Source organism: Oncorhynchus nerka, linkage group LG21, assembly GCF_034236695.1.
Source record: "Oncorhynchus nerka isolate Pitt River linkage group LG21, Oner_Uvic_2.0, whole genome shotgun sequence".
NCBI lineage: Eukaryota > Metazoa > Chordata > Actinopteri > Salmoniformes > Salmonidae > Oncorhynchus > Oncorhynchus nerka.
In genome coordinates, this window is record NC_088416.1 from 2,869,777 (window position 1) to 2,894,632 (window position 24,856).

General features: G+C 46.7%; 1 protein-coding gene across 5 annotated transcripts in view; it reads right to left on the minus strand.

The window, feature by feature from the left end:
- LOC115103687 (ras and Rab interactor 2-like) overlaps positions 1-22,585 on the minus strand; it is a 38,017-nt gene extending 15,432 nt beyond the window's left edge. For 3 of the 5 annotated variants that reach the window (XM_029624552.2, XM_029624553.2, XM_065006202.1), the window contains exons 1-7: positions 22,472-22,585; positions 21,329-21,421; positions 8,976-9,076; positions 8,332-8,530; positions 8,004-8,124; positions 3,989-4,061; positions 912-1,003 (exon numbers count right to left, since the gene is read on the minus strand). In XM_029624552.2, the coding sequence (XP_029480412.2) occupies positions 912-1,003; positions 3,989-4,061; positions 8,004-8,124; positions 8,332-8,530; positions 8,976-9,076; positions 21,329-21,421; positions 22,472-22,498 (706 nt within the window). In that variant the 5' untranslated portion in view covers positions 22,499-22,585. Of the gene's footprint in view, positions 1-911; positions 1,004-3,988; positions 4,062-8,003; positions 8,125-8,331; positions 8,531-8,774; positions 8,841-8,975; positions 9,077-21,328; positions 21,422-21,884; positions 22,418-22,471 lie in introns of those variants that run through there. The other 2 variants (XM_029624554.2, XM_065006201.1) reach the window with 2 other exon arrangements.
- Between the last annotated feature and the right edge of the window lie 2,271 nt (positions 22,586-24,856).

Genomic DNA, 24,856 nt, shown 5'->3' on the forward strand with positions numbered 1-24,856 from the left:
GTCAGCATACTAAGAAAAGATCCTCATGTAGACTGATTCTCTCTCTCTCTCGCTCTCTCTCTCCTCCACACACACACACACACACACACACACACACACACACACACACACACACACACACACACACACACACACGAGGGGTCAGAGTAAGCCTGTGACTGATGTGTGTGCCTGTGTTCGTGCCTGTGTGTATAATTCTCCAGTCACCACACCCTCCTCCTCAGCCCTGGAGGAAACTGACTCACACACTGGAGTTTCAACAGAAGGAAACTAAGAATATCATGACAGAGTAACTAACTAAACCTGCCATGAAACTAGACCGCACCGGTCAGCATGAGTTAACTAACGTATAAAGTTAATAGACGGTATCGGTAGCCGCAGCACCTGTACACATAGAAACGTCACTCTGTGGAATGAGGGGCTTTTTTGTATATTTTGCATGTATGTACTTAAGGAGACACAGCCCATTTGGATATATTGCCTTCAACAATATGATATACATTTATAAATAAATACAATTATGCTGTTTCCTTCTATATCAATTTACTATCGGATAATTGATGTGGATATCATTTTTATGTCTCTGTGTCCAGTAGTTTCACCAGCTAATGCTAATTTGCGTTAGCGCAATTGCTAACTAGAATTAGCGCAATGACTGGAAGTCTATGGGAACAGCATGCTAGCTGTTTTTGTCGACTTCCAGTCATTGTGCTAATGCTAGTTAGCATTGGCTCGCGAAACTACCTCTAACTTCCTTCATACTGGACGCAGATACATATAAATGGTATCCACGAGTTCATCTGACTCTGGGGAAGTAGATAAAGGGCCTCATTGCCAGAATCCCAAACTATCCCTTTAAGCAGAGAAGAAAATAGAGTTGATCACATTCTACCCATCTATTACTGTAGTACCTGCTCCTAGTTGGGCCACCTCCTCCAGGTCCTTCTGAGTCTTGGAGGCTGCAATGGCTTCTGGGAGATTCAGGGTGAAAGGAAGGACGTCCCTGAAAAGAGAAGAGAGAGAATGATCCAACTATGTCTATAATGTCCAACAGATATTCAGGAGACTCCGAGAGTGGACTTTCCCAGTCTGTATCTCCTCCTGCTAGCTGGACATGTGTTCTGTCCTCAGGGTGGGTGATGTCACAGGGTGGTAGAAGGGGTTTGTCAAAGCAAACACAACAGCCTGAACACCAGAGCGACCGGAGCAGAGAGATGAGGAAGAGAGTGACATCACTGTGCTGTTACTGTCAACTCAATGCCAACTAACAGAGCCTTGAGGCCTCAGCTGGTGAATCTCTTCACTGGCAATCACAATATGCTGACTAAAACATTCCTTTTACTGTCAAATTGAATTATGCAAGTTATTGAGGATATTTTCCCGACTAGGTCTCTGGTTATTAATGAACTTTAACTCGAGCCTGGAGTTTTTTCCTCGTCACGTCAAGTGAATAAGAAAAACTCCCACCGCTAATTTTAGTAAAGTATATCATTATATTCTGTGGTTTTTTATGTTTAGGTTTTATTTCACAGATTGAAACTGTGTTGTGCTGTGTTGGGCATTACTGGATATTACTGGGTATTACTGGACATTACTGGATATTACTGGACATTACTGGATATTACTGGGTATTACTGGACATTACTGGATATTACTGGGCATTACTGGATATTACGGGGTATTACTGGACATTACTGGATATGACTGGATATTACTGGGTATTACTGGACATTACTGGATATTACTGGATATTACTGGGTATTACTGGACATTACTGGATATTACTGGATTTTAATGGATATTACTGGGCATTACTGGATATTACTGGGTATTACTGGATATTACTGGACATTACTGGCACACTTTCCTTTAATCTACTTCCCTGACCACAAGGGTTTTACGTCATTCCACTTGTGGGGTATTGTTGTATGTTTACTGTAAGTTGGTATTTTGTCATTACTGACGTTACAGTTGTTCAATGTTTTGGTTTCTATTTCTCAGTTGAAACAAAGTTCTGACTTGTCTTTCGCTCTGAGCTGTCTGTCTGCCCAGCTGGCATGAAGCCGGTCTAAAACCAGAAGTGAGAAGAGGGCAGTTGAGACAAGCTATGTCCTGAGTGCTTACCTCTTACTTAACACATGGTACCCGATAGTAAATCTACAGGTTATGATCTTATGGACAATTTTTTTACTTTGCTATGCTGCAACCCAGATTGCAGCTCCACTGAAATACATATTTAATTGGTCACTGGAAAAAGGGATGTTTGCAAATGTATGGAAGCATGCGAAACTGTCCTATTCCAAAAGACAGCAAAGAACCCATTACTCCTGCCAATAGTCAACCAGTTAGTCTACTCCCTTCACTCTGTAAGATATTGGAGGGTATTGTGAGTAGACAAATATGGGAGTACATGGAAAATAATGATCTGATTACAGCCAATCAGCATGCTTATCGCAAAAACCATTCCACTACCACTGCATTGGTTGACATGACTGACCAGCGGCTCAATGCTATGGATAATGGTAGATTTGTGGGTGTACTATTTTTAGATTTTAGTGCAGCATTTGATTTAGTGGATCATAAAATAATTTTGATGAAATTAATGCATTATGGTTTTAAGGAGGCAGAATTGAATTGGGTACAGTCATATCGAACTGACAGGAAACAGTCCACCTCTATCAATGGTTAATTTTCTTCCCCTCGTGCTTTAAACTGTGGAATACCGCAGGGCAGCTGCCTTGGGCCACTTCTTTATTTAATATTTACCAATGACCTTCCTTATGCCTTATCTGAAACTCAAGCTATTATATTTGTAGATTATACTACAATTTACACAGCAAGACAATCGGTTCAACAGGTGCAGCAAGCTTTACAAGGAGATTTGGAGAATATCAGGGAGTGGGTTTGCCGGAACAAACTTGTTTTAAACACCAAGAAAACCAAAGTTATGTTGGTCTGTTCCACTAGGAAAAGGGAGTACAAATTGAGGAAGTGGCAGAAACCAAACTACTAGTAGTGCAGCTAGACAATTGCTTATCATCGTCGTCTCAAATAACTAACCTATGTAAAGAAAATTTTAAAACAGCATGCATGATCAGAAGGATAGATAAATATTTACCGGGAAAGACTCTTAAGCAAATAACACAAGCATTAATTGAGAGTCAGGTGAACTACTGTTCTGTGGTCTGGGGAAATGCATCAGCAAGTGAAATTAGGAGGCTGCAGATTGCACAGAACAAAGCAGCAAGGATTGTTTTAAGGTGGAGATGTGGTTATTCTGTTGTAGTCACACACAATGCTCTTGGTTGGTCATCAATCAACAAGATAATTGAAAAAAACATGCTTATTTTATTTCACAATATACACCATTTAAAACGGACAAACTCTATTCATGACGGTTTTCAGTTGGTAAGAGACAGACATTCAGTAAATACTAGGAATAGATTGTCCACCATCTATGTGTTATCCAGACAGAAAAGAGAAATAGGCAAAAGAACATTTCGATTTCGAGCAATAAAGAAATGGAATCATTTAACTGAGCAAACCAGAGAAACCTTTCTATATATAAATGTTAACAATACTTTAAAACCATTTAAATATAATACTTAGGAAAGTTGTGCTGGACTATGGTAGATGAAGAATCAATATATATCGGTATCTATTGGGTCAATATGTTATTGTATTGTCTGTTTTTAACAGTGTATTAATTATGTGTGAAAATGTGTTCGTATTATAAATTGTATTTTAATGTTTAAGGACTCTTGGAAGATTAGTCCAAATGAGGACACAATATTATTTCCATCCATCCATTTCCATGCAGTTGCTGTAGCTCACTGCAGTGGAATGACAACAGAGGGAGGAATGACAGAGGGACGGAGGGAGTGGGGATAGGGTGGCGGAGGGAGAGGGGGACGGAGGGAGGAGAGAGAGAGAAAAAGAAAGAGAGAAAGGGAGAGAGAGAGAGAGAACTTTGAGAACATGACTGTACCTGCTGATACAGTAGAAGGCCACCAGGCGAAACAGGTCTGCAAAACTGATCCCAGATCCTTCCAGAGAAAAGGCTGCAACCAGAGGAAGAACACAGAGAATACATCAAAACTGATCCCAGATACTTCCAGAGAAAAGGCTGCAACCAGAGGAAGAACACAGAGAATACATCAAAACTGTTCAGACTATTACGAGGTACAGCCAAATCTAGTCTTGGTTAGCTTCCATCTTGAAATTTATGAGGAATTCCTCCCAATAGGTCTGTTAGGTTAATGTCCATTCTATTATACTACTTCTCCATAATGTCATCATTCATCCAGTATGTCATCATTCACCTGGTATATCATCATTTCCCTGGTATGTCATCATTCATCCAGTATGTCATCATTCATCCAGTATGTCATCATTCACCTGGTATGTAATCATTCATCTAGTATGTCATCGTTCACCTGGTATGTCATCATTCATCTGGTATGTCATCATTCATCCAGTATGTCATCATTCATCCAGTATGTCATCATTCACCTGGTATGTCATCATTCACCTGGTATTACATTTACATTTAAGTCATTTAGCAGACGCTCATCTTTCATCTGGTATGTCATCCTTTTCATCTGGTATGTCATCATTCATCTAGTATGTCATCGTTCACCTGGTATGTCATTCATCTGGTATGTCATCATTCATCTGGTATGTCATCATTCATCCAGTATGTCATCATTCACCTGGTATGTCATCATTCATCTAGTATGTCATCATTCATCTAGTATGTCATCATTCATCCAGTATGTCATCATTCATCTAGAATGTCATCATTCATCTAGTATGTCATCATTCATCCAGTACGTCATCATTCACCTGGTATGTCATCTTTCATCTGGTATGTCATCATTCATCTGGTACGTCATCATTCATCCAGTATGTCATCATTCACCTGGTATGTCATCATTCATCTGGTATGTCATCATTCATCTAGAATGTCATCATTCATCTAGAATGTCATCATTCATCCAGTACGTCATCATTCACCTGGTATGTCATCTTTCATCTGGTATGTCATCATTCATCTGGTACGTCATCATTCATCCAGTATGTCATCATTCACCTGGTATGTCATCATTCATCTGGTATGTCATCATTCATCTAGAATGTCATCATTCATCTAGTATGTCATCATTCATCCAGTATGTCATCATTCACCTGGTATGTCATCATTCATCTAGTATGTCATCGTTCACCTGGTATGTCATCATTCATCCGGTATGTCATCATTCACCTGGTATGTCATCATTCACCTGGTATGTCATCATTCATCCGGTATGTCATCATTCATCCGGTATGTCATCATTCATCTGGTATGTCATCATTCATCTGGTATGTCATCATTCATTCGGTATGTCATCTGGTATGTCATCATTCATCTGGTATGTCATCATTCCCTGGAGCTATTACTATCCCATTACTCATGAAGTTGTTTTCTTGTAACCCCAACGGTGCAGTAAAGTACCAAAACTGTACATGTCTCTGGAAAGAGAACACACCCAATAGATAATAGCCAAACGCTACATGAGATTTTCCCTGCAATAAATACAGTGTGTGTGTGTGTCTGTGTCAAGGCATTACAGTTTTATAATCAAGATTAGCCCTTTGAGCAATGTGAGAGTCACATTTTTCAGCAGTGGTGGAAGCGTGAAACAAGTCAAAGGAATCATCTATGGAACGCCAACATAAACGAGAGTGTGTGAGTATGTTTGCGTGTCCGTGCGTGCGTGTGTTGTGTGTGTGCGTGTGTGCATGTGTGTGCGTGTGTGTGCGCACGTGTGTGTGGGTATGTGGGTGTGTATGTGTGTGTGTGTGGGTGTGTGTGGATGTGTGTGTGGGTGTGTGTATGTATGTATGTGTGTGTGTGCGTGTGTATGTGTGTGTGTGTGTGCGCGTGTGCATGTGTGTGTGTGCGTGTGTGTGCGTGCGTGTGCGCGTGTGTGTGGGTATGTGGGTGTGTGTGTGTGTATGTGTGTGGGTGTGTGTGGATGTGTGTGTGGGTGTGTGTATGTATGTGTGTGTGTGCGTGTGGATGTATGTGTGTGTGTGTGTGTGGGTGTATGTATGTGTGTGTGTGTGTGTGTGTGTGTGTGCGCGCGCACGCGTGTGTGTGTGCGCGTGTGTGTGTGTGTGTGTGTGTGTGTGTGGGTGAGTTTTGAGGTAAAGGCCGAATGTGACATGGTTAAAGGTACACTACCGTTCAAAAGTTTGGGGTCACTTAGAAATGTCCTTGTTTTCCATTAAAACATACAAAATGAATAGGTAACATAGTCAAGACGATGACAAGGTTATAAATAATGATTTTTAATTGAAATAATAATTGTGTCCTTCAAACTTCGCTTTCGTCAAAGAATCCTCCATCTGCAGCAATTACAGCCCTGCAGACCTTTGGCATTCTAGTTGTCAATTTGTTGATGTAATCTGAAGAGATTTCACCCCATGCTTCCTGAAGCCTCTCCCACAAGTTGGATTGGCTTGATGGGCACTTCTTACGTACCATACGGTCAAGCTGCTTCCACAACAGCTCAATAAGGTTGAGATCTGGTGACTGTGCTGGCCACTCCATTATAGACAGAATACCAGCTGACTGCTTCTTCTATAAATAGTTATTGCATAGTTTGGAGCTGTGCTTTGGGTCATTGTCCTGTTGTAGGAGGAAATTGGCTCCAATTAAGTGCCGTCCACAGGGTATGACATGGCGTTGCAAAATGGAGTGATAGCCTTCCTTCTTCAAGATCCCTTTTACCCTGTACAAATCTCCCTCTTTACCACCACCAAAGCACCCCCAGACCACCACATTGCCTCCACCACGCTTGACAGATGGTGTCAAGTACTCCTGCAGCATCTTTTCATTTTTTGTGCATCTCACGAATGTTCTTCTTTGTGATCCGAATACCTCAAACTTAGATTCGTCTGTCCATAACACTTTTATCCAATCTTCCTCTGTCCAGTGTCTGTGTTATTTTTCCCATTCTCTGATCCACCTCTACTCAGACGACACCATTCTGTATACTTCTGGCCCCTCTTTGGACACTGTGTTAACTAACGTCCAGACGAGCTTCAATGCCATACAACTCTCCTTCCGTGGCCTCCAACTGCTCTTAAACGCAAGTAAAACGAAACCGATCACTGCCCACACCTGCTCGCCAGTCCAGCATCACTACTCTGGACGGCTCTGACTTAGAATACGTGGACAACTACAAATACCTACGTAGGTGTCTGGTTAGACTGTAAACTCTCCTTCCAGACTCACATTAACCATCTCCAATCCAAAATTAAATCTAGAAATGGCTTCCTATATCGCAATAAAGCATCCTTCACTCATGCTGCCAAACATGCCCTCGTAAAACTGACCATCCTACCGATCCTCGACTTCGGTGATGTCATCTATAAAATAGCCCAACACTCTACTCAACAAACTGGATGCAGTCTATCACAGTGCCATCCGTTTTGTCACCAAAGCCCCATACACTACCCACCATTGCGACCTGTACGCTCTCGTTGGTTGGCCCTCGCTTCATACTCGTCGCCAAACCCACTGGCTACAGCCTATGTAGATGTTTCATAAAAAATCTTCTCTTTCCAAACACAATAGTCATTTACAACATTAACAATGTCTACACTTTATTTCTGATCAATTTGATGTTATTTTAATTGACAAAAAAAAACAAGGACATTTCTAAGTGACCCCAAACTTTTGAACGGTAGTGTAGGTGACCTATAAATACAGTCATGATTCATTGTATAGGCTGTTTGTTGTCTGAGAAATGCACAGCTGGGTGAATTAAAAACATGCTGAGTCATGCATCTGTTGCTAAACTATGTACAGTAGCTGAATGTGCTATAGGTAAACACTCATTTTGTACTATAGCCGATCAGGAGTGTTAGCTGGGCTTTGGGACGTCACTGCTGGATGAATAGAGGTTTAGTAAACAAAATAAATAGGCTGCACGCTGTTCCATTATGACACTCACTGTACTGACTCTCTCTGACAGGGAAGTCACAGACGCCGGCTCCTCCTGAGGTGTCATCATCACTGACCCTTAGAGACAGAACTTTCCTCTGAAGAGTGGATGATTTCCTCACCAGGAATACCTGGACAGGCGAGAGAGACAGACAGGCTCATTAAGGGTTGACCTTTCAAAGAGTCACATCAGTGACATCACTAATCCACACGTTCACACCTGTCCATCAGCTTTAATCACCTTTTCTGTTCGTATTTCGAAAAATGATCATATACAAGCCCGACAATAACAAAGGTCATACTGTGACCTTATGACGCTTGAACCGTGACCCTCTCACCCCTGGAGGCTGCTGCAGCAGTATACGCGTGGCCTCCTTGTCACTGAGCGTGAGCAGTAGCCACACAGGGTGCGTATGTCTTAGTCTGTCCAGCACGCTCATCCGCCTACGCAGGGAGTCGTACCCAGAATCCCTTTCACCACTGGCGCCAGCGCAGGGCGACGACTGGAGGTAAACCCCGCTCACCTCCCCCTCCAACCTGATAGAGAAAGAAAGGGAGGGAGAGACAGAGAGAGCGAAAATGTGAGAGAGAGAGAGAGAGAGAGAGAGAGAGAAAGAGAAAGAGAGAGAGAGAGAGAGAGAGGAGAGGAGGAGGAGAGGAGAGGAGAGGAGAGGAAAAAATAAGGCATTGTCTCCATCTTCTGGTGAAAGAGTACATGATGCAGGGTCCCACAAAGATCCATCTAGGATGTGAATAGTGACGCAAAAAAAATGTAGTCTACTATCCCTTTCTTTTGCCTCACGCAAGTCTTCCCTTCACCAAATGTCTGTGTGGTTACTCTATTCAACTACATTGTTGAAACAAATCACAACACCTTATATTCAAACATTGACAAAAATGTGTATTAATAGTCCTAATAAGATAAAGAAGATAAAGAAGCAAGAAGAAGAGGATGAAATGAGGAGAGGAGGATTGGACTTACCCCTGTAGAACCATAGGGTATGGGTCTCTGTCCTCTGTTGGGGAGGTCTGGACCATCTCTTGCTTCAGCTCCCCTATCTCCAACGCAAACGTGTCTATCAGCTACACACAGAGGAGGAGAGAAAGAAAGGGAGTGAACGAGTGTACATGGGAGAAGGAGAGAGGGACTAGGTCAGAGACAGAGACAGAGAAGGAGGAGAGAGTGAGAAGGTGAGAGCAAACGAAACAGATTTTGTGAGTAAGATGGAGAGAGAGAGAGAGAGTGATCAAGGTGGAGGTAAAGAATGAAAACAGACATTGAGAAAGGTTGAAAGTAGAACGAAAAGAGAGAGGTAGAGAGAGAGAGAGCAAATGGAGCAGTGTCCCTCACAAAGAGATAGGGCGGCACAACATGAGAAAGCCAGGAGCAAGGAAAGGGTTAGTCACTTTTCCTGTGTATACCTCACTTCCCTCCCTGGGACAGGAAACACAGAGACAACCCCCCCCACACACACACACACACACGCATACTACTGACAGTAAACACACACACAAACACACACACACAATCTCTCTATCTCTCACAGATACAATAAACACATGTTAGTTAACAAGGCTAAACGTCTCCTAATCTAATCCTTATCTAGGGAAGACATAAACTTCTGGATGATAGCTAGCTATGCTAACACAAGGTGCATCCCAAAATGACACCCTATTCCCTATGTAGTGCACAACTTTTGACCAGAGTCCAATGGACTCTTTTTCCCCACTACGTAGGGAATAGGGTGCCATTTGGGATGCAGTCAAGGAGAGGGACACAGAGGAAGGAGGAAGTGACTCAGGCCAACAGTGTTTGATGGATAAACCTCCATCTTATATGACAAGCTATTTCCATAGTGAAGATAAATCTTCCCCCCCAATGGCGCATTGGACTACGATGACAAAAAAACTAAATATGTTGTTGCTTGTCAAACTACACTGCTCCAAAAAATAAAGGGAAAACTAAAATAACACATCCTAGATCTGAATGAATGAAATATTCTTATGAAATACTTTTCTCTTTACATAGTTGAATGTGCTGACAACAAAATCACACAAAAATGATCAATGGAAATCAAATTTATCAACCCATGGAGGTCTGGATTTGCAGTCACACTCAAAATTAAAGTGGAAAACCACACTACAGGCTGATCCAACTTTGATGTAATGTCCTTAAAACAAGTCAAAATGAGGCTCAGTAGTGTGTGTGGCCTCCACGTGCCTGTATGACCTCCCTACAATGCCTGGGCATGCTCCTGATGAGGTGGCGGATGGTCTCCTGAGGGATCTCCTCCCAGACCTGGACTAAAGCATCCGCCAACTCCTGGACAGTCTGTGGTGCAACGTGGCGTTGGTGGATGGAGCGAGACATGATGTCCCAGATGTGCTCTCAATTCGATTCAGGTCTGGGGAACGGGCGGGCCAGTCCATAGCATCAATGCCTTCCTCTTGCAGGAACTGCTGACACACTCCAGCCACATGAGGTCTAGCATTGTCTTGCATTAGGAGGAACCCAGGGCCAACCGCACCAGCATATGGTCTCACAAGGGGTCTGAGGATCTCATCTCTGTACCTAATGGCAGCCAGGCAACCTCTGGCGAGCACATGGAGGTGCGGCCCCCCAAAGAAATGCCACCCCACACCATGACTGACCCACCGCCAAACCAGTCATGCTGGAGGATGTTGCAGGCAGCAGAACGTTCTCCACGGCTTCTCCAGACTCTGTTACATGTGCTCAGTGTGAACCTGCTTTCATCTGTGAAGAGCACAGGGCGCCAGTGGCGAATTTGCCAATCTTGGTGTTCTCTGGAAATTTCCAAACGTCCTGCACGGTGTTGGGCTGTAAGCACAACCCCCACCTGTGGACGTCGTGCCCTCATACCACCCTCATGGAGTCTGTTTCTGACCGTTTGAGCAGACACATGCACATTTGTGGCCTGCTGGAGGTCATTTTGCAGGGCTCTGGCAGTGCTCTTCCTGCTCCTCCTTGCACAAAGGTGGAGGTAGCGGTCCTGCTGCTGGGTTGTTGCCCTCCTACGGCCTCCTCCACGTCTCCTGATGTACTGGCCTGTCTCCTGGTAGCGCCTCCATGCTCTGGACACTACGCTGACAGACACAGCAAACCTTCTTGCCACAGCTCGCATTGATGTCCCATCCTGGATGAGCTGCACTACCTGAGCCACTTGTGTGGGTTGTAGACTCCGTCTCATGCTACCACTAGAGTGAAAGCACCGCCAGCATTCAAAAGTGACCAAAACATCAGCCAGGAAGCATAGGAACTGAGAAGTGGTCTGTGGTCACCACCTGCAGAACCACTCCTTCAAGAGGGCCACCATTGTTCCTGTTCCCAAGAAAGCCAAGGTAACTGAGCTAAATGACTACCGCCCCGTAGCACTCACTTCCGTCATCACGAAGTGCTTTGAGAGACTAGTCAAGGACCATATCACCTCCACCCTACCTGACACCCTAGACCCACTCCAATTTGCTTACCGCCCAAATAGGTCCACAGACGATGCAATCTCAACCACACTGCCCTAACCCATCTGGACAAGAGGAATACCTATGTGAGAATGCTGTTCATCGACTACAGCTCAGCATTTAACACCATAGTACCCTCCAAACTCATCATCAAGCACGAGACCCTGGGTCTCGACCCCGCCCTGTGCAACTGGGTACCGGACTTCCTGACGGGCTGCCCCCAGGTGGTGAGGGTAGGTAACAACATCTCCACCCCGCTGATCCTCAACACTGGGGCCCCACAAGGGTGCGTTCTGAGCCCTCTCCTGTACTCCCTGTTCACCCACGACTGCGTGGCCACGCACGCCTCCAACTCAATCATCAAGTTTGCGGACGACACAACAGTGGTAGGCTTGATTACCAACAACAACGAGACGGCCTACAGGGAGGAGGTGAGGGCCCTCGGAGTGTGGTGTCAGGAAAATAACCTCACACTCAACGTCAACAAAACTAAGGAGATGATTGTGGACTTCAGGAAACAGCAGAGGGAACACCCCCCTATCCACATCGATGGGACAGTAGTGGAGAGGGTAGTAAGTTTTAAGTTCCTCGGCGTACACATTACAGACAAACTGAATTGGTCCACCCACACAGACAGCATCGTGAAGAAGGCGCAGCAGCGCCTCTTCAACCTCAGGAGGCTGAAGAAATTCGGCTTGTCACCAAAAGCACTCACAAACTTCTACAGATGCACAATCGAGAGCATCCTGTCGGGCTGTATCACCGCCTGGTACGGCAACTGCTCCGCCCACAACCGTAAGGCTCTCCAGAGGGTAGTGAGGTCTGCACAACGCATCACCAGGGGCAAACTACCTGCCCTCCAGGACACCTACACCACCCGATGTCACAGAAAGGCCATAAAGATCATCAAGGACAACAACCACGCGAGCCACTGTCTGTTCACCCCGCTATCATCCAGAAGGCGAGGTCAGTACAGGTGCATCAAAGCTGGGACCGAGACACTGAAAAACAGCTTCTATCTCAAGGCCATCAGACTGTTAAACAGCCACCACTCACATTGAGTGGCTGCTGCCAACACACTGACTCAACTCCAGCCACTTTAATAATGGGAATTGACTTTAAACAATGCTACTTAATATAATGTTTACATACCCTACATTATTCATCTCATATGTATATGTATATACTGTACTCTATATCATCTACTGCATCTTTATGTAATACATGTATCGCTAGCCACTTTAAACTATGCCACTTTGTTTACATACTCATCTCATATGTATATACTGTACTCGATACCATCTACTGCATCTTGCCTATGCCGCTCTGTACCATCACTCATTCATATATCTTTATGTACATATTCTTTCTACCTTATACACACAAGTGTAAAGGGATTAGTTTCGGAATTGTTAGTTAGATTACTCGTTGGTTATGACTGCATTGTCGGAACTAGAAGCACAAGCATTTCGCTACACTCGCATTAACATCTGCTAACCATGTGTATGTGACAAATACATTTGATTTGATTTGATTGGGGGTGTCTTGCTAATTGCCTATAATTTCCACCTGGTGTCTATTCCATTTGCACAACAGCATGTGACATTTATTGTCAATCAGTGTTGCTTCCTAAGTGGACAGTTTGATTTCACAGAAGTGTGATTGACTTGGAGTTACATTGTGTTGTTTAAGTGTTCCCTTTATTTTTTTGAGCAGTGTATATTTCTAGCTGTTGACACCATGGGTGCATATCAATAGTCTTAAGAGGCTTTTCTCTCCTTGTCTCATTTCCTCCTTTCAGGACAAGCAGGCTTTTAAGGCATTTCTCTCACTAGTTTGTATTTCTACATAAGTGAACATGAAGGTAAGGAGACAAGGAAAGAAGGGAAGCCTGTAGGTTCTTACCAACTGTGTTACATAATCTGACCACTAGGTGGAAATATTTCCCACACCACAGACCCCCTAATCGTTTGCTCTGAGTAGAAGTCACCAATAGTCACAGTTCTAGGATCAGCTTACTGTGTCCCAAACCTATCGTGAACGATTGGTGGGAAAAACACAAAATTGACCTTAGATCAGCTAATCTATTCCACTCCCCATAGCTGAAGGGTCCAGACCACTGTAACCACTAACCACAGACCACAGGTTCCCCCTGTTACTACACTATAACAGGGACTATGTGGAGCCAGCTCTGTCTCGGTCTCTGATGGTCGGACGTCTTTTAAAGCATTAGTCAGCAAAGACAGAGCTGAGTATATTTCTAAACTGGATGTCATAAGGTGAATGCACCAATTTGTAAGTCGCTCTGGATAAGAGCGTCTGCTAAATGACTTAAATGTAAATGTAAACTGAAGAGAGAGAGACAAACAGAGAGCGAGAGAGAGACAGTGAAAGACAAAGAACGACAGTGTCCGAAAGAGAGAGAGACAGAGAGAGGGGGAGAAAAACAAAGAGGGGAAAAGAGAGAGACAGAGAAAGAACAAGAGAGTTTGAAAGTAAATTAGACAGGGAGAGAGGGTGAGAGAGACCCATCTGCCAGAAAATGAGGTCAAATGAACACGTTTATTATGAAAGGTCTTCAATGGTCTACTCTGGGCATAGTGCCCTGCTATGGAAGTAAATGGGAGCATCAACACAGGCCCTGTTTCAACCCAATGGCTTTTATAGAGGAACCACTTATATATTTTATTTAGCGAAAAACAAAGTACCGTAGCCAAGCGATTGCTTCCGGTCCTGCTGTGTTGAGGGTGAGTAGACCTCCGCTGAGTTTGTAAATTGGACAGACTTCAGAAATGTGGTGCAGGGTTTGCTCCACCCCACAGGCACATAGGGGGCTTGCTTAATGCCTCTGTAGCCATGAAGTGCTCTGGAAGGCTCATATCAAGTGTTCATGACTCACATCAATACCATTATCCCAGAAACACTAGACCCACTCCAATTTGCATACCGCCCTAACAGATCCACAGATGATGCAATCTCTATTGCATTCCACACCGCCCTTTCCCACTTGGACAAAAGGAACATCTATGTGAGAATGCTATTCATTGACTACAGCTCAGCGTTCAACACCATAGTGCCCTCAAAGCTCATCACTAAGCTAAGGACCCTGGGACTAAACACCTCCCTCTGCAACTGGATCCTGGACTTCCTGACGGTCTGCCCCCAGGTGCTAAGGGTAGGGAGCAACACATCTGCCATGCTGATCCTCAACACAGGGGCCCCTCAGGGGTGCATACTCAGTCCCCCCCTGTACTCCCTATTCACCCATGACTGCACAGGCAGGCAGGCACGACTCCAACACCATCATTACATTTGCCGATGACACAACAGTGATCCTGATCACCAACAACAACGAGACAGCCTATAGGGAGGAGGTCAGAGACCTGGCCGTGTGGTGCCGGAACAACAACCTCTCCCTCAACGTGATCAAAACAAAGGAGATGATTGTGGACTGCAGGAAAAGGAGGACCGAACACGCCCCCATTCTCATCGACTGGGCTGTAGTGGAGCAGGTTGAGAGCTTCAAGTTCCTTGGTGTCCACATCACCAACAAACTAACATAATCCAAGCACACCAAGACAGTGGTGAAGAGGGTATGACAAAACCTACTCCCCCTCAGGAGCTTGAAAAGATTTGGCATGGGTCCTCAGATCCTCAAAAGGTTCTACAGCTGCACCCTCGAGAGCATACTGACTGGTTGCATCACAGCCTGGTATGGCAACTGGCTGGCCTCGAACCGCAAGGCACTACAGAGTGTAGTGCGTGCGGCCCAGTACATCACTGGGGCCAAGCTTCCTGCCATCCTGGACCTCTATACCAGGCGGTGTCAGAGGAAGGACCTAAAAAGACTCCAGCCACCCTAGTCTTAGACTGTTCTCTCTGCTACCGCACGGTAAGCGGTACCAGAGCTCCAAGTCTAGGTCCAAGAGGCTTCTAAACAGCTTCTACCCCCAAGCCATAAGACTCCTGAACATCTAATCAAATGGCTACCCAGACTATTTGCATTGCCCCCCCACCCCATCTTTACACCGCTGCTACTCTCTGTCATTATCTCTGCACAGTCGACTCTGTACCGGTACCCCCTTTGTATACTGTAGTCTTGCTATTGTTATATTACTGCTGCTCTTTAGTTACTTGTTCCTTTTCATTCTTATTTGTATTTTTTAAACTGCATTAATGGTTTGGGCCTTTCAATGTAAGTATTGTTGTATTCGGCACATGTGACTAATAACATTTGATTTGATTTTGCGAGGCACGGGCCATGGACAGTCCTGAACCTATTGAGGGTGGACCACTCCTTCCTGGTGAGGTTGAAACTACTGGTGCCCAGGAAAATGCTGAGGAAAAATAACACATATCCTTCCCTCTCTCTCTTTATGTATATTTCTCTCTTACTCTTCATCCACCTCTTTCTTTCTCTTCTTTTCCCATTTTTATCAATCACATGACATTGGATACAACACTTTTTCCCTCTCTTACTCTCTTTCTCTTTCCCTCCACACAGTCTTTCTCTCTCCCAGGAGGGCTGTGTCCATCAACAATGGCATCATCAATTCTAGCTCTTTAATGAGTGCAGATTCGGAGGTAAGTGATTCTCTGCATGGGCAGAAGTTAAAGCCATGACGATGGAGTCAATGGGAAACTATGTTGTTTTGACCTACAGAGAGAGCTTTCACTGGGGCTAGGAAGAGTGGAGAGGGGGAGAAAGAGAGAGAGAGAGAGCGCTTTCACCTGGGCTAGGAAAAGTGGAGAGGGGGAGAAAGAGAGAGAGAGAGAGAGCACTTTCACTGGGGCTAGGAAGAGTGGGGAGGGGGAGAAAGAGAGAGAGAGAGCGCTTTCACTGGGGCTAGGAAGAGTGGAGAGGGGGAGAAAGAGAGAGAGAGAGCGCTTTCACTGGGGCTAGGAAGAGTGGAGAGGGGGTAGAAGAGAGAGAGAGAGAGCGCTTTCACTGGGGCTAGGAAGAGTGGAGAGGGGGAGAAAGAGAGAGAGAGAGAGCGCTTTCACTGGGGCTAGGAAGAGTGGAGAGGGGGAGAAAGAGACAGGGAAACAGAGTGAGATAGAGAGAGGGGTGACAGGGAAACAGAGAGAGAGAGAGAGAGAGAGAGAGGGTGATGGGGAAACAGAGAGAGAGAGGGGAGGGTGACAGGGAAACAGAGAGATAGAGAGAGGGTGATGGGGAAACAGAGAGAGAGAGGGGGGGGGTGACAGGGAAACAGAGAGAGATAGAGAGAGGGGGTGACGGGAAAACAGAGAGATGGGGGGTGATGGGAAAACAGAGAGAGATAGAGAGCAGGGGTGATGGGAAAACAGAGAGAGATAGAGAGAGGGTGATGGGGAAACAGAGAGAGAGAGGGGAGGGTGACAGGGAAACAGAGAGAGATAGAGAGAGGGGGTGACGGGAAAACAGAGAGATGGGGGGTGATGGGAAAACAGAGAGAGATAGAGAGAGGGGGTGATGGGAAAACAGAGAGAGAGGGGGAGGGTGACGGGGAAACAGAGAGAGAGAGAGAGAGAGAGAGAGAGAGAGAGAGAGAGAGAGAGGGGGTGGGTGGGTGACAGGGAAACAGAGAGAGAGAGAGAGAGAGAGGGGGGGTGACGGGAAACAGAGAGAGAGAGAGGGGGTGATGGGAAAAAGAGAGAGAGAGAGAGAGAGAGAGAGAGAGAGGGGGAGGTGACCGGGAAACAGAGAAAGAGAGAGAGAGAGAGAGTAAGGGGGGGGGTGACGGGGAAACAGAGAGAGAGAGGAGGTGACGGGAAAACAGAGAGGGAGAGAGAGAGAGCGGGGGTGACGGGAAAACAGAGAGAGAGAGAGAGAGAGAGGGGGTGATGGGTAAACAGAGAGAGAGAGAGAGGGGGGGTGTCGGGGAAACAGAGATAGAGAGGGGTGATGGGGAAACACAGAGAGAGGGGAGGTGACAGGGAAACAGAGAGAGAGAGAGAGGGGGTGACGGGGAAACAGAGAGAGAGAGCGGGGTGACGGGAAAACAGAGACAGGGGGTGACGGGAAACAGAGTGAGAGAGAGAGGGGGGTGATGGGAAAACACAGAGAGAGAGAGAAAGAGAGGGGGTGACGGGGAAACAGAGAGAGAGAGAGAGAGAGGGGGTGACGGGGAAACAGAAAGAGAGAGAGAGGGGAGGGTGACGGGGAAACAGAGAGAGAGAGAGAGGGGAGGTGACGGGGAAACAGAGAGAGAGGGGGTTGTGGGGAAAAACACAGAGAGAGGGGGGTTGACGGGGAAACAGAGAGAGAGAGAGAGAGAGAGGGGGTGACGGGGAAACAGAGAGAGAGAGAGAGAGAGAGAGAGGGTGACGGGGAAACAGAGAGAGAGAGAGGGGGGGGTGACGGGGAAACAGAGCGAGAGAGAGAGGGGGTGACCGGGAAACAGAGAAAAGAGAGAGAGAGAGAGAGTAAGGGGGGTGACGGGGAAACAGAGAGGGAGAGAGAGAGAGCGGGGGTGATGGGGAAACAGAGCGAGAGAGAGAGTTGGTAGAGAGGGGAAACAGAGTTGGAGAGAGAGAGAGGGGGTGACGGGGAAACAGAGAGAGAGGGGGTGATGGGAAACAGAGAGAGAGGAGGTGACGGGAAAACAGAGAGGGGAGAGAGAGAGAGCGGGGGTGATGGGGAAACAGAGCGAGAGAGAGGGTAACGGGAAACAGAGATGGAGAGAGAGAGAGGGGGTGACGGGGAAACAGAGAGAGAGGGGGGGTGATGGGAAACAGAGAAAGAGAGAGAGAGAGGGGGTGATGGGGAAACAGAGAAAGAGAGAGGGGGGTGATGGGGAAACAGAAAGAGAGAGAGGGTGACGGGGAAACAGAGAGAGAGAGAGAGAGAGAGAGGGTGACGGGAAACAGAGAGAGAGAGAGGGTGACGGGGAAACAGAGAGAGAGAGGGGGCTGACAGGGTGACGGGGAAACAGAGAGAGAGAGGGGGGGCTGACAGGGTGACAGGGATACAGAGAGAGAGAGAGAGTGACGGGAAAACAGAGAGAGAGAGAGAGAGAGAGAGAGAGAGAGAGGGAGGGTGACGGGGAAACAGAGAGAGAGAGAGGGAGAGAGAGGGTGACGGGGAAACAGAGAGAGAGAGAGAGAGAGAGAGAGAGAGCGGATGGGGAAACAGAGAGAGAGAGGGGGAGGGTGACAGGGAAACAGAGAGAGATAGAGAGAGGGTGATGGGGAAACAGAGAGAGAGAGGGGGGAGGGTGACAGGGAAACAGAGAGAGATAGAGAGAGGGGGTGACGGGAAAACAGAGAGAGATAGAGAGAGGGGATGATGGGAAAACAGAGAGAGATAGAGAGAGGGTGATGGGGAAACAGAGAGAGAGAGAGGGGAGGGTGACAGGGAAACAGAGAGAGATAGAGAGAGGGGGTGACGGGAAAACAGAGAGATGGGGGGTGATGGGAAAACAGAGAGAGATAGAGAGAGGGGTGATGGGAAAACAGAGAGAGAGGGGGAGGGTGACGGGGAAACAGAGAGATAGAGAGAGAGAGAGAGAGAGACAGAGAGAGAGAGAGGGGGGTGGGTGACAGGGAAACAGAGAGAGAGAGAGAGAGAGAGAGAGGGGGGTGACGGGGAAACAGAGAGAGAGAGAGAGGGGGTGATGGGAAACAGAGAGAGAGAGAGAGAGAGGGGGAGGTGACCGGGAAACAGAGAAAGAGAGAGAGAGAGAGAGTAAGGGGGGTGGGGGGGGAAACAGAGAGAGAGAGAGGAGGTGACGGGAAAACAGAGAGGGAGAGAGAGAGAGCGGGGTGACGGGAAAACAGAGAGGGAGAGAGAGAGAGCGGGGTGACGGGAAAACAGAGAGAGAGAGAGAGAGAGAGAGGGGGTGATGGGTAAACAGAGAGAGAGAGAGAGGGGGGGTGTCTGGGAAACAGAGATAGAGAGGGGGTGATGGGGAAACACAGAGAGGGGAGGTGACGGGGAAACAGAGAGAGAGAGAGGGGGTGACGGGGAAACAGAGAGAGAGAGCGGGGTGACGGGAAAACAGAGACAGGGGGGTGACGGGGAAACAGAGTGAGAGAGAGAGGGGGGTGATGGGAAAACACAGAGAGAGAGAGAAAGAGAGGGGGTGACGGGGAAACAGAGAGAGAGAGAGAGAGAGAGGGGGTGACGGGGAAACAGAGAGAGAGCGAGAGAGGGGAGGGTGACGGGAAACAGAGAGACAGAGAGGGGTTGACGGGAAAAACACAGAGAGAGAGGGGGTTGACGGGGAAACAGAGAGAGAGAGAGAGAGAGGGGGTGACGGGGAAACAGAGAGAGAGAGAGAGAGGGGTGACGGGGAAACAGAGAGAGAGAGAGGGGGTGACGGGGAAACAGAGAGAGAGAGAGAGAGGGGGTGACCGGGAAACAGAGAAAAGAGAGAGAGAGAGAGAGTAAGGGGGTGACGGGGAAACAGAGAGGGGAGAGAGAGAGAGCGGGGGTGATGGGGAAACAGAGAGAGAGAGAGGGTAACGGGGAAACAGAGATGGAGAGAGAGTGACGGGAAACAGAGATGGAGAGAGAGAGAGAGGGGGGGTGACGGGGAAACAGAGAGAGAGGGGGTGATGGGGAAACAGAGAGAGAGGAGGTGACGGGAAAACAGAGAGGGAGAGAGAGAGAGCGGGGGTGATGGGGAAACAGAGCGAGAGAGAGGGTAACGGGGAAACAGAGATGAGAGAGAGAGAGAGGGGGTGACGGGAAACAGAGAGAGAGGGGGGTGATGGGGAAACAGAGAGAGAGAGAGAGGAGGGGGTGATGGGGAAACAGAGAAAGAGAGAGGGGGGGTGATGGGGAAACAGAAAGAGAGAGAGGGTGACAGGGGAAACAGAGAGAGACAGAGAGAGAGAGAGGGTGACGGGGAAACAGAGAGAGAAACAGAGAGAGAGAGGGTGACAGGGGGAAACAGAGAGAGAGAGGGGGGGACGGGGAAACAGAGAGAGAGAGGGGGGGTGACAGGGTGACAGGGATACAGAGAGAGAGAGAGAGAGTGACGGGAAAACAGAGAGAGAGAGAGAGAGAGAGAGAGAGAGAGAGAGAGAGAGAGCGGATGGAGAGACAGAGGGAGAAAAGAGATAAGAAGAGACAGTACAATCTCACGTCTATCTGTCAGTGTATCCATTCCCTCTGTAAGCCTCCGTAACTCTTTACATCACACATCCATAACCTCGTCTCCATTCTCTGTTTACTGTAGACACCTTTTGTAAACGTTATCAACTGAAGCAACAGTATATGGCTAAATACACAACAGTTGCCGTATAAGGCATCCTTCTATTACCGGATATATAGCGGATAGCCCACTGCAGTCATGAAGATTGGATAACAGAATGATTATGACATGACGATTGGATAACTCTCAGAGGCAGTTAGTGTGGTCTGACTAAAGAGAGAGAGATGAAGGGAGAGGATACTGATGGAAGAAACAGCAGCATGAAACTAAGACACAGCGGAATGGACCGTGCTCTCATTATGTTTCTAGGAATAGACCGTGTTCCTAAAACAACGTCATGCAAGGGTTTAACCGGAGACTGCATAAAGGGCTGACAACTACTCCATGGTGTGTGTGTGTGTGTGTCCTTGTACTTTATGGTTGCTGTGTGTGTGTGTGTGTGTCTTTGTACTTTATGGTTGCTGTGTGTGTGTGTGTGTGTGTGTGTGTGTGTGTGTGTGTGTGTGTGTGTGTGTGTGTGTGTGTGTGCGTCTTTGTATTGTATGGTTGCTGTGTGTGCATTTGTCATGATTCCAACGACTGCAGCAGGCATTGTTCAATCCTCACACTCTCCATCTGTCCTCAACTTGAGCGCTATTACACTATGTGGCAACATAAGATAAACCTTGGAACAAAAGTAAGCTAACGAATAAACTGAAGAGTAAACTTAACTTACCTTAAAGAAGCTTCCTCTCCTGTCCATATGACAGTCTGGTCTGGGCAGCGTAGCAGACATGCTTAGGTCTGAGTCTGTGAGACCGTCTGAGTCCTACACTCTCAGAGAAAAGGGTACGGTTAGGGTACAGTATTTTTCCCTGGGGTATGTACCTTCAGAGGTACACATATGAGCTCACATGGCACTGTTCAGTACCTTTTAGGGTACATGTGCAGATAATCTAGTATAATGGTACCTTTTAGGGTACATGTGCAGATAATCTAGTATAATGGTACCTTTTAGGGTACATGTGCAGATAATCTAGTATAATGGTACATTTTTATACAATCATCAGAGGTATGGCTTAGTGGGGGCGTGGCTTTCAGTTAATTATTTTTGGCCACCCGTGATTAAGTGGTCTGTGGTTATGTTAGTTCAAGTGTGAGCATTGCATGCCAGCTCTGAAGTCTTTATAAAGGCAACATGAACGCATGTGACAATAAAGAGCTGTAATTAATATTGTAGCAACGTTAACCAAACACTGAGCAACCTTGTCAATAGGTATCACTTGGCTTACTGGTTAAGGTGTTGGCTTGGCAGTTGCTGGACGCAGGTTTGAATCCCAGTCGGAACAACCCACCGAATTTACTAAATTGGTGTCAGAAGTGGGATGGCGAAGAGTTGTGTACACATGAGGGCCTTGCTATATAGAGAACTTAAAAGGAACAAACGGCTTTTTCACTGTGGTGGAACCCTAAAAAGGCAGATTTCTATATTTTGGCTCTTTTAAGATACAAACTACACGACTACAATTACATACCTACAATTAATGGAACAATGGACATATCTTACAGGGTACCACTACAGTGACATGCGTTTCTACCACATTAAGCACAATTCTGTACTTTTTTTTCTGAGAGTGTATATGGAGTCAAGCACAAACACATACAGTTGGTGGTGAGGCTGATGGAAATTCAATTTCTGGCCACATTGAGAGAGCAGACAGGGAATTGTTCTTCTTCTTCTTATAGGCTCTACCAGGACAGTATGAAACTCTCTCTGTCTCTCTAATTTAATATCATCACCTACAACCCCTCGTCTTATCTCATCCCTTTCCCTCTCTCGTCTTTGTACTCTCTCTAACAAGAGTTAGACTTAACTTACCTTAAAGAAGCTCCCGCTCCTGTCCATATGACAGTCTGGTCTGGGCAGTGTAGAGGGCAGCGTAGATGGCAGTGTAGAGGGCAGTGTAGATGGCAGCGTAGAGGGCAGTGTAGATGGCAGTGTAGATGGCAGCGTAGAGGGCAGCGTAGATGGCAGTGTAGATGGCAGTGTAGAGGGCAGTGTAGAGGGCAGTGTAGAGGGCAGTGTAGAGGGCAGCGTAGATGGCAGTGTAGATGGCAGCGTAGAGGGCAGCAGTGTAGTGGCAGAGGGCAGTGTAGAGATGGCAGTGCGATGGCAGAGGGGGCAGCAGTGTAGAGGGCAGCGTAGAGGGCAGCGTAGATGGCAGCGTAGATGGCAGCGTAGATGGCAGCGTAGATGGCAGCGTAGAGGGCAGCGTAGAGGGCAGTGTAGATGGCAGCGTAGAGGGCAGCGTAGAGGGCAGCGTAGATGGCAGCGTAGATGGCAGCGTAGAGGGCAGCATAGAGGGCAGTGTAGATGGCAGTGTAGCCGCCATGCTTAGGTCTAGACGTCTGTGTTTAGGTCTAGACGTCTGTGTTCACGTCGGCTGGAGTCCTATGGGGTCAAACAAACAGGCAGACAGATTAGCCGTGGGTGAGACTGGAGAAAATTCCATTCTATGGCCACAGCAAGTCAACAAATGACAGAGGCTAAGTAGGACAGTATCAAACTCCTTCCTTCTCTCTGTCCCTCTAGCTAGCTTCTTTCCCCCATGTCCTTTCATTTCATCTATGTTCCAGCAATTACAGCCATGGTTCCAACATTGTTATTCCTCTCCTTTCTCCCATAGTAAGTTAATACAGGCTGTTTGGTCTGCTTCAGTCTTCTAGTGAACCTTGATGTACCCTTGATGTTACAATAACTTTTAATTTCCTCTCCCATAGACCAAACAAGGGCGTTCATCAACCATTTTATCTGCGCAGGTTAGCGTTTTGCCATGAATCTTGTTCTGGAGGCAGCTCTGCAGACTGGTCACTAGCTGGCACAGCCACAAAGTCATAAAGTCTGATTTTAAACCTAACCCTGACCTTAACCCTGCACTTAACCACACTGGGTAAAGCCATTTGAATTCAATCACTTTTTGACAGCATTCCTTTCAATTTAAACTAAACTCTGTATGTCATTTTGTTTTACCTCAATTATCAAAATATATTTGCATATGTTGTAGCTTAGACCATATTTTCCACCATCTGAGGTGTTTGTGTTGTGACCGCCATCAGTTGTGACACAACATGCTCTTGAATACAGGGATGGTGTCATATTTTGGCTGATAAATGTATTAAAATGGGATTAAAAGAAACATTTCATCTTTCAAATAGTACCACAGAGATGGTTGGAGGTCCACACGCCAGAGAATGTTGCCTTGAAAGGGAATATCTGGTGTTTACATGCTACTGTAAATCTTCCATAGGAAACTTATTGAAATCATAGAAATATAGACAATAGAATAGATATGACCATTTAAGTTGACATTTGACAGTGGTTGGACGGCGGTCATCTTTGTAGTAGTAATTAGTAACTCAATCATCAAGTTTGCAGACGACACAACAGTAGTGGGCTTGATTACCAACAGCGACGAGACGGCCTACAGGGAGGAGGTGAGGGCCCCGTGGAGTGTGGTGTCAGGAAAACAACCTCACACTCAACGTCAACAAAACAAAGGGGATGATCGTGGACTTCAGGTAACAGCAGAGGGAGCAGCCCCCCTATCCACATCAACGGGACAGTAGTGGAGAGGGTGGAACGTTTTAAGTTCCTTGGCGTACACATCACGAACAAACTGAATTGGTCCACCCACACAGACAGCGTGGTGAAGAAGGTCCACCCACACAGACAGCGTGGTGAAGAAGGTCCACCCACACAGACAGCGTGGTGAAGAAGGTCCACCCACACAGACAGCGTGGTGAAGAAGGTCCACCCACACAGACAGCGTGGTGAAGAAGGTCCACCCACACAGACAGCGTGGTGAAGAAGGCGCAGCAGCGACTCTTCAACCTCAGGAGGCTGAAGAAATGTGTCTTGTCACCCAAAACCTTGACAAACTTTTACAGATGTACAATCGAGAGCATCCTGTCGGGGTGTATCACAGCCTGGTACGGCAACTACACCTCCCTCAACCACAAGGCTCTCCAGAGGGTGGTGAGGTCTGCACAACGCATCACCGGGGGCAAACTACCTGCCCTCCATGGTGGCTACAGCACCTGATGCCACAGGAAGGCCAAAAAGGACATCAACCACTGCCTGTTCACACTGCTACCATCCAGAAGGCGAGGTCTGTACAGGTGCATCAAAGCTGGGACACTGAAAAACAGCTTCTATCTCAAGGCCATAATTTTATTTTTTTACCTTTATTTAACTAGGCAAGTC